The sequence below is a fragment of the Rhopilema esculentum genome, unplaced genomic scaffold (genome assembly GCF_057945365.1).
Source record: "Rhopilema esculentum isolate cy_ngs unplaced genomic scaffold, ASM5794536v1 HiC_scaffold_23, whole genome shotgun sequence".
Lineage (NCBI taxonomy): Eukaryota > Metazoa > Cnidaria > Scyphozoa > Rhizostomeae > Rhizostomatidae > Rhopilema > Rhopilema esculentum.
The window spans coordinates 380,592-391,201 of record NW_028300834.1 but is presented as its reverse complement, the minus strand read 5'-3'; the positions used below and the strand labels follow the sequence as shown (position 1 = coordinate 391,201).

The window sequence follows — 10,610 nt, the reverse complement described above, 5'->3', positions numbered from 1 at the left end:
AAACAATACTCTGGATCAGATCCAGTTTGGGAGCGGACCCAAACGGATCCGCTCTCGTGTGCACGGGGTCAGAAATATAGTTCGAAACTAGCCACAGAAACATTTTTAAAGGATTTGCCACCGCGGACGTCTACAATATTTTATCCCCGGTAACCAGGGTATCATTTTAACAACTGCCCATTGATACTAATGTTATGTAACAAAAGAAGTCAGAAAAAATGGGAATTATACGCTTAATTCGAGTTAATATCCGCGGGGAAAGTGCACAGATTACCCTTTTCTAGAATCGGATGGTCCCACACGTATACCCTTAGTAGGCTGTCAGTATCAAATTACGTCAGCTATTCGCAATTACCTTGTGGTGTTTTCTACGAGGCCTTGCCCTAGCTAGCATATTTGGTTTATCACAGTTATGCAGCACGAGTCACGCTATGTTGTATGCGTTTTTCCCCTCCCATCCCTGTCCCCTTGTAATCGCTTCTCCTTCTGCCTTATCCCGCTACATACTTCCTCCTGCCTTCTCTTGCCTTACTTTATCTCGCACAAACATTCGATTGTGTGACGAGGCAATCTGATTGGTGGGGTAAAAAACTAAGGCAGTTTTTCCCTGGAACCAAACACCGACCATAAATTGCGTCATTGCTCAGGCAAGACAAGGGCTGATGCACCAAAAGCCCAAAAAGTTTTGCCTGCGATTAGGGTTTTGTTTAGCATAACCACAGAATCTCTATTCTGTGGCATAACTAAGGGGTCCCCGCGTAGGAATTAAATCTGATTAAAACTTATTTGCATAAAAACGATGCGCCTGTTTTTTGCAGCCGTCCCATGCAAGTGTGGTCGGAGGTCGTCCTAAGGCCATCCATTTTCAAAACTGGGAAGTTCCAAACAAATATTGAGCCCTATGAAAACGGGCAGTTCTTTTTTTTCAATTCTCGCATACTCTGTTGTTCTGGACGTTTGAAGCATTCGTTTTAGCGCTGTTGCTTGTTCTTTTTCGGATTTCATTCCTCCTTTCACTATTCATTTGCCTAATTTTCAGGTTCTAGAGCTTGTCACGTGCTAAAACCCCAGGAGTAGCAGGAACAATTTCAAAATTTCCGGGAAAAGTTTCCAGCCTCTTTACCAAGTTGTTAATGCGAGGCAACGTTTTATTTGTGACTGGAAGTGGGATGCTTGACAAGAAGTTTTTTTGCCACAGAATCAATCTTAAGTTGTTTGTCGAAGTTTTGACAGGTATGGTAAGCAGAATTTATCTTCGAATCCTCAAAAACTCTCTTCAATTATGAAAAGGAGTGGGTTCAAAAGACTTTATTGGTAAGAAATTAACTCAAGTGTGGGAATTTGATGTTGCTTTCTTGATACATTGCACCACTTCGACGAATTAATAATGCTGTCAGCGTTGAGAACAACATGCCATTCAAAACTCAAACCACTTTTATGAAGCCATTAAGCGTTATTCCATGATTAAAACTCAACCAAACAAAACTTAAAACCATTGGCAACACTTTCTATTTTAATTGTGAGAAAATTATCTTTTTAAAATATCAAAAAAGTAAACTTTTGTTTGGACAGTCTGGAAGCTTTGAAACCCTTGTAAAACTTGTTATATTCAATTAAAAACATTTGCAGCAGGTTACTTTTGAACGCCACATGATAAATTTGAATAAACTTTGGCAAGATCACATTTAGATGTTTGTGATCCTAGAAGATCATTATTGGCCTTGAATTTAGCGAAAAGTGACACTTTTACAGCCGTAAAATGACAATAAAAGTTTTCTGGACACTGACGGGTCACTCTTTACGACTGTTTATCACAGAAGTTTTAGTATTTTCATTCAACCAGGAGATGAAATGCTGTTTTGGACATATTACTGTAATATTTTTTCCCTAAACAACATCGCAATTGGCTGGAAGAGATGGAGTTAAAGGCTACTGACTTGTTTTATTGATTGTATTCTGTTGCAACATGTTACAAAATGGTATCCAAAATTAGGCCTTTTGCAGTGCAAAAAACGTGTGACCAAAACTTTAGAGAAATACTTTAATAAGAGTCATAAAAAAAGGTTTTGGGCAACCAAGCAGAAAGTAAGTATCTCCAAGTTCGACTTAATGAAATCTTACATGTTTGTGAAAAGAAAAACCGTTTTTGTTGCAAATATATTACAGGTACTCTTATCGCCATAGCTCAGTTTTCATGTTTTTGCAGTGTTGGCTTGAAAATAAGAAGAATCAAAGGATATATTTGCATCTTTCATTTGCTTTTCTCTACCTTGGTAAATTTTCCATTATTTCCCACCTTAAAGGTCATCTTAAAACATTAATTTAACTTGCTTTAGCTATTTGAATTTCGGTTTGCTATAAAAGGTTCGTAGAGGTGCAGCCATTTTGTAGGGAGTTGGTGCAATACTTTGTCTCACCTAGTGTACTTAATACCTACTTTTAAGCAAACAATAGGCCTGTAATCAAACATTGAATTAGCTCTCAATTTTTTGTCACTTTGCTCTTGATTTAATGCCCTCTTAAACAAAATCTTAACAGTTAATTTGAATGCAAAGTTAAACTTTACTCTGACAATTCTGGAGCAATTTTGAGTATGCAGTTTTAAGACTTATTTACACAACAACTTTTAAACTGGGTTGAACTTGGGTTAGCATTAATCTGGGTTAGAAATTTTGTGGTGTAAACGCAGCTGACCGGGGCTGAACCTAGGTTAATCCAACCCTACTCTGGAGGTGGGTTGAGCCTAGGTTTACCCCAGGCTAAAATCTTTGAAATTTAATGTATGCACAAACTTGGGTTCATGCCAGGTTAAAGATCTGATATACTCCCATGCACTTTTTGAGCTATTCATTAAAGGAGGCTAACAAACAAAGCCATTGTCGAACAGAAGTTTGAATAAGCAAGAAATTTTGAAAATGTGTGAAGCTAAGACAGAGAGAGGTCACTGTGGATTTGTATTTGTATTTGTTGCTACCTAGCATCCGGAGGTAATTTTTAAGGACACTGAGAAGCTATGCTTATAGAGCAGTGTCCTGGACCTTCCTTTCGATTTGACCACACCTCGTGATTCCTACGCTTGGAATTACGAAGAGCTGGCAACTCTCCCCACTCTGGGTGAAAGTCTGTTCATGCCAGGGACTCGAACCAATGACCCTTGGGTCTGTAGTCAGCGCCTCTAACAACTGAGCCATCCTAGCACCTAAGTCATGAAATTATTGTGGAGCGATGAAAAAGTCATGACATTATTGAAATATGGGTGGAAGAAGGGATCTAGCAACAGCCAGATTCTTGTACAAAAAAACAGCCTCAAAGAGATTGCGAGAAGACTGCAAGGAAAGACCAATACATTTGTACCAAAGTGAATTCACTCCCCACCTCCAATTCTCATCATTTTCGCCTGCCATTTTGAAAGATGCCAATGAAAATGATTCACAATGAAGCATATGTGTGGTGAAACTAACAGGGGTCAACCCAACTAACATGGGGTACACTATACCTTCTGTTCAACCCAGGTTGATGTTTACCCAGGTTAAAAGTTGCAGTGTAAACAGGGCTTTACTTTTTTCCAGTGGAATTGATATTTTGAGGAAACTGCTTGTTTAATATGACAACATGAAACACCACAACCTTTGCAGTTTCAAACTGACTGTCATGGGGTACATTTAAAGTCTCCTGTAAGGTAGCTAAAAGCAAAAACACAAGTATTTTCTTTTTTAATTTCACCATTTGGAGACTTGCTGACCCAAAGTTTATATAATCATTACAGCCAGCATGTTATTGATTCAGTCTGTGATAATGATTCTGATTTTAAAGCAAAAATTAACAACTGGGAACTCACGTTGTGCTTGTATTGGTGTATGAAGAAGAAGCATTAATTTCAAATCAATCAACTTTTAGACAATGCTTACTGTCAAAGGTTTCAACTGCATAGTTTACTGGAGCATTTTCACCAGAATGTGATTTTGCTCTTTCTTGCTAATGGCTTCACTGTTGGATTTTTCATACCTATTCATTTTAAGTCATTCGTTTTAAATTTTAATCATCAAATGTGAATTCAAAAATGTCTAAAAAGTCAGTTTCCCCAGGTATATGAAAATAAACATGACTTTGCTTCTATAAATATTGTGCTCTAGCACCCTGGGATGTTTTCAGCTTAGGTTGTTTTTAACCTTGTTTGTTAAATTATTCTGATGTTTTATACCACTTTTCGTAACTAAACCCAGCAGCTCTCAACCTTTCTGGAACAAATTTTCCCCTTAAACGCTTGATTGAAAGCAGTGATTGACTTCCGCCACTCCTCCCAGCCAAACCCAAGCTTTTAATTTTCAAGATTATAAATTAAAATAACACAACATTGTTATTTCCAATTTCCAGCCTGAGCTTCTTGCTAGGGTTGTTTCATGCTTGTCACTATTTGATCAAAATTTGCTTGTGTGATTTTACATGCCTATTCAACCCATTACAATAATCCCTCCAAATAAAGAGACCATTAAATTTTTGTAAAGGCTTGCTTAACAATGTACAAAATGCTTTATGATATGATTGATTCTAAGTTTTTGTAGCCCCCCTGGAAGACATCACCTCCCACAGGGACACCAGAGCAAAGATCTATTGCTTTTTTGGAAACTGAACAAATGTTCTCACGAGAAATTGCCTGTAATGATTGCTTTTTCAAAGTTTGAAGTTGCATTTTGTTGTATTTCCAGGTTACAATATTTCCATTCAAAATAAAAGCAAAGAAACTCCTTCAAACAAGAAGTGAAAATCCTTGAGAATGAAAAGACAGTCTTTTTTCCATCAGCTCTTGGCATTGTAACATAAAAACTATGGTTCTTTCGCCTACTTTCGTCCTTTAAACAATCAAATCAGAACTGAGACCTGAAAACCATTGAAAAAATGTATCTTCCTATATTTTAAAAAAAAGGAATACAATTTCCTGTTAGGTTGCTAAGGAAAATTAGAATGGTTACCATGACCTTGGCGTGGAATCGTGATTTCCTTTGGAATTCATTATATATTGTTGAGATATTGTATTATAGCTTTTCATTGCATGGCCATTCGCCTCCTTTGCACCCTCTTAGGAAGAGCACTTTCACAAAAACAGCCGTTTTGCCCTTTCTTTGCATCGGCATGAATGATGGCCACTTGAAACGGCATGATGGGGCGCCCACCTCTGTGGCGTCCTTGACCACCCCTCTAGATCTAAAATTCCCTTGTTGCACTACCGCCTATCTAACCTGTCGAATCACTTCAAGATGACATGTCAGCTTTTGGCCTTCTTTTTGCCCAAACGTACAGTGCAAAAGGAACATCTTTAGAAAAAGCCATCATCTTTTAAACTTCGGACCTTTTGTGACCTTATATCCTTTAAGACTTGGCAAACTATTTACGCATTTAGCATAGTCATTTTTGGTCCTGATTTTAGCTTATTGTCATTTAGTTCCTTTCCATGCTGTTACTCCCGTCTTTCTATTCCTATCTGTCGAATTCTATCCTCTTTCTACGTTTCTAGTTCTATTTTCTTTTTCTATCTTCATTCGATAACGGGCTAAGCCAGGCACTGCGCACCATTCTAAAAGTGGGTGGGCTGAAAAGGGCGTGACCGTGAATTTTTGAGGCCACCCCCTTAAGAACATTGGAAAACGCCTTTTTTAGAAAATGCTTGCTTCTCTCCACTTATTTATTATAAACGATCCGATTCAGAGAAGATATCAATTACTATAAAAATAGATTTAACAAGATAAGACACCAAGAAAATGAACAAAAAGGGGTTGCCAACCAAGACAAACTGCAACTACTAAGGATCCATTAGATTAAACTTTCCAAAGTTGCGTTAGAGAAAACTTTCTAAAAATTGTCTAGCCTTTAATTGCAAAAAAATGGGGGGGTGTGTTGGGGCTATAGTCCCTGCTAGCCCAATGGCTGCACGGTGCCTGGGCAGAGCACGAAGCGTTGTTAATATAATTAGTTCGTTCTTTCCTCGTACAATTATATTTTAAATTTAAAGCTAGTTGTGGGTTTCAATTTAGTAATTATGTGCTTTGGTCTTCCTATTTATTTGTCTTTATTTTCTTTACACAATGATATATTTGTGTAATGATAAATTTGTTATGATATGTTTTACAGGTGGTATCATTCACAGGAGGATTCAGCAAATTGAACAAGGGAAAACCTTAATATGGATTTGAAATAAAATGAAAATAAATCATTGACTATTTGGCTAGTGGATTTTTGCTATCAACCATGATGTCGTCAACGACTGAACACAATTTGTGCGGAACTAGTGATGACGTAATAAATAAAGCTTTAGTTTCCATTCCTCCACAACGTGATTGCTGTGAGGGTGGTCAGCGTTTGAACGATTTAGATTGCAAAGAATCCAGTTACAACTTTGCAAATACCTCGAGACTGAAGAAGCCTCAATCATTGCACAATGTTTATGCCAAAAAGCATGAAATTGCCCGTGGTAATAGAACGATGTTAGATGGCGCCCACGTTTCATATCCAGAATGTTCGGCTATAAAGGAGGAAGAATCTTTGACAACCACAAGCTCTTGCAACAAGGTGGATGATGGTCGGCTTGATACTGATACCAAGAGTCCTGGGGAGGAAACTGCTTCACCTAATGCAGTCTATAGTATGTGTGTGAAATGTGGCAAGTTCTTTTTGCCCTGTGATCTTGTCGAAAGTGACGCTAGCACTTTGTGCAAGCGATGTTCGTTTTTGGAGCCAGATACGTCTGACGGTATATACCTTGATAGTAGGAGAGCAAGTTCGTCAAACGAACGTTTATCTAATGATGTAGAGAATAATCTTAACGTTCAAAGTGGTAATCCAGAGGACATAGACGACGGTTCAAAAGAACACAGCTGCGATATCTGTGGTAAATCATTTAGTAGGATTTATGGTTTGAAAATTCACGCAAGGATTCATAGCGGAGAACGACCATTTTCGTGTGGCATTTGCAGGCATTCGTTTTATACGATCGGGCGTCTTAATGCCCATCAACGTGTCCATACGAAGGAAAAGCCTTATAAATGCTCACAATGTGACGATAGATTCAGTTCGTCCAGTTCACGAGCTCGACATTTTAGGATTCACACAGGAGAAAAGCCGTTCAGTTGTGAATTTTGCGATAAAACTTTTCATTGTTCAACAAACTATGCGAAACACTGGCGCTCACATACGGGCGTAAAACCCTATAAGTGTGAAGTGTGTGGTCAATCTTTTAGAGACAACAGTGGCCTCACAGTGCACAAGAGGCTACATTCAGGGGCAAAACCGTATGCATGCGAAACATGTGGAAAGTCCTTTCGTACTTCAGCGCATTTGATTAAACATCGCAGAGTTCATAGTGGAGAAAAGCCCTATAGTTGTGAATTCTGTGAAAGAATATTCAGTGATTCAAGCTCGAGAAACAGGCATAGGAAGCTCCACGACTAAAAGTAAATATAAAGAGGCTTTACTAGTGGTTCACTTATCAATATTTTGCATTTGTCACAAAAAGGCGGCTAAAGCCCCCTAGCCCCCCTGCTCCGCGGTGCCTGTAATGGATATTATCTAGCACCAAGCTGATATAAAATGTTTCTTTTATCTTCTTAGTACGTATATGATTTTGATATTTACCGACAGGGGTGTAGTGGGAGTAGATAGAGTCAAATCACTTCCACAGAATGACTTCTACTGACAGGAGGTCGGTGCTAAAGATAGAAGCAATATTCCTACAAAGTCTGACGAAGTAGCAATTTTTCCGAAGTTGCTCGAGGAACGTAGTGCTTTAGGGGGCCCATAGCCTCCTGGCCTCAGTCACTGCACCCGTGTTCTTTGGCATGGCATAGATTATTAATAGCTAGGTTAATTATTCAGATTAATAGTTATTTAATTTTTAAGCTGATATTTCCCAACAAGACAACCTTTATTCTATTTGATAATGAATGTGCGGAAGTTTGCATTTTTGATAGCATTTTTTATTCAAAAAAATGCACAGTTTCCATATTTAAATATATGATTCTCTGGTCCATTTTGGAGAAAATCAAGTATATGTATTTCATTGATATAAAAATACGTCGCCTTATGTAATAAATCATTTCGGATTTCAAGTCGTAAATTATTAGCTGAGTAAAAGGGGGCAGGAAGGCCCAAATTGTTATTTAAAAAACTCAGAGAAATAAGGCTAACCATTTCAATGCATATAGGATGGGTATGTTGATGTGGTTTAAACCAGCGGTTAGTTCTTTTAATTCATTACCAATCCAGTTTGATACTGTAGTCTATTAAAATCTTCTATAGTTGAGACGACCATAACAAAAGAAGATAATATTAAGCACACCCCTTTAATGTTACTGTGCGATATCATATTATCTCGGTATCAAGGTTAATCTCTTGTTTTGTAAGAACACATTGTCTAAGAACGCCGAGGCTCGATTTGCCAAATAAAACAAACAACCCAAGAACGTGCCCAGCATCAGATGAAAAATTGGAAGAAAAAGCAAAGTTTTTTGAGAATTTTCTCTTATGTTAACAAAACAAAGCATATTTTATCACCTAGTCAACCGTAGTACTAAAGAAATCATGCGAAAATGTTCTTTAGTGGTCATAAATACAATTTAAAGAATTTAGCTGTAGTTATGGAAGTGTTGAAAAAAGAATGAAATTTAGAACACTCAAGCTTCAGCAAAAATTAACTTGTTATTTTTGAAAAGGTTGCATTAGATATCAAGTTTATCAGATATTATATGGTAATTATATTTAGAAAGCATCTAATGGGGATATATAAAGATTTAAAAAGGCTAATCTCGGCGCTCTGACATTCAACTTTACTCAAAGTAAAAGCTGAAGATTTGCTATAATTCATGGACAAACTACGTTAAGTTATCTTTTTCAATACAAGAACGCGAAGAGTAAGATGGAAATTACAAGAAAAAACCAACCAGATTTTTGAAAGTCTATAAAAACAGAGTAGATTTGTACTGAAATTGTCATGCGAAGCTGATGTTTAATGGCCTTATAGACAGTTTATTGTGGGTACTTGTAGACAAATAAATTCAACTGAAATAAGAAGAACATGAAAAACTCGAGCCAGAAATTATCCATGAATTAAGAACATCGAACCCCGGCCGAAGTTAGCAGATTCTTATAAAATAAAAAGTATGTCAGGCCGAGTGCATTGTTGGTTTTCACGTACATTGTTGAATCTTGGGGACCGAAAACAATAATAAAAAGTTAGCAGACCTCAGTGGATGACTTATTACGACACTCTTTTCCAGTGTTCATGGCATAAAATTTACTGAAACTCAGGGCCACTTTTGCGTACTAACTAGGGGGCAAGGGCGCCGTTGCCCTAGTGGTGCGGGGGCAGCACGGGAGGCAGCAAAATGCCCTTTTCAAGAAATTGATATCTTTAAATGATTCATAGTGTCCTGATATTGATTCGTGTCCATATTTTGAATGCTAATGAAATCTAGGTTTCAAGCATCTCTTGATACATACATGCAAGAGAAAAGTCAATATTTTCCATTTGACGAGAACTGAAAAAATCGATTTGCGAAGCAATTGTCCAAAATAAAGTTTTCGTTGATGAGTTCTCTTTAATCTTCATGATAGTGCTGAAGAGATTTTAGCTTGCCACCAATGTTGGCTCGCATATATTCGATATATCAGTCAAGGCAACAAGGCAAGTCTGTTTCTTCAAACATTGGTTGCCAAGCCTCTCCCTTCCACAGATCCACACAAGCTGTTTTTTAATTGTTACTTTAGACAGGGAAATACTTCTGTTTATTATCATTTTGGCTTCCTTGCATCAATTTGCTTGGTTGTCATTACACATCTAAATGAGCAATTACAAATAAAACCAAAACATAGCGCTTTCAAAAGAATGCAGATTACTGTAAAAGTCGTCTGTCATTAGAATAGAGGCGGAAATCGAAATAATGCTCAGGAAATTTATTTTTACAGCATTATCTTCCAAACCAACCATCTTTTTCTACAATTACAATTACCCTTGTGTTGGTTGAGATAACTAAGAGGACTTATGGACCGGGGAGGCTGGATGGTGCGCGACTTTCCAAAAAAGTGGCCATTTGTAGCTTGCGGAGGTGCCCCTTTCTGCCTTCTCCTGCCCCCTTTCTTTGAAATATGTGCCTCCTTCATATTTCTTATGCATTATTTATGTTATCGTAAATTTTGTGTAAGAAATTGATATGCTGCTACAGTAAGGCTTAGGTTATAAAAGTTAAAACAATCTTCTTCGCAAAGTATACCCTGGGTGTCATAGCCACAACAAAATCAGGAAAAGCGGAGGAGCATTTAGCTGAGAGGAAGGAAAAAGTGCACCTTCCTTTCAGCTAAATGCTCCTCCGCTTCTCCGCATGGTTTTTTATTTCCGTGCTCGAAATTTTGTGGCTCTGGCACCCAGGGTACGCAAAGTACAGCTCAAATCTGATTCTAAATATTTCTAATACTTTCACCAATATCTCAATATTTGATAACATTTCATCAAAAATATTTTCGAAGCAAAAATATTCATCAGGTATACTGTAGTAAGTTTCAACTACACATATATGAAGACATCACGAGCAACCTGTCTTCTGCAGTAATAGAAAACACCCTTA

At 37.6% G+C, this 10,610-nt stretch overlaps 1 protein-coding gene across 2 annotated transcripts; it reads left to right on the top strand.

Moving 5' to 3' along the window:
• Positions 1-27: 27 nt before the first annotated feature.
• Positions 28-10,545, top strand: LOC135691415 (uncharacterized). Of its 2 annotated transcripts, none has more exons than XM_065209275.2 (2): positions 28-1,233; positions 6,127-10,545. In XM_065209275.2, the coding sequence occupies exon 2, from the start codon at positions 6,244-6,246 to the stop codon at positions 7,441-7,443; it is 1,200 nt and encodes a 399-aa protein (XP_065065347.2). In that variant the 5' UTR covers positions 28-1,233; positions 6,127-6,243; the 3' UTR covers positions 7,444-10,545. The 2 variants fall into 2 exon arrangements, with proteins under 2 accessions (XP_065065347.2, XP_065065348.2); XM_065209276.2 differs by having other exon boundaries at positions 28-1,314.
• Positions 10,546-10,610: the final 65 nt, after the last annotated feature.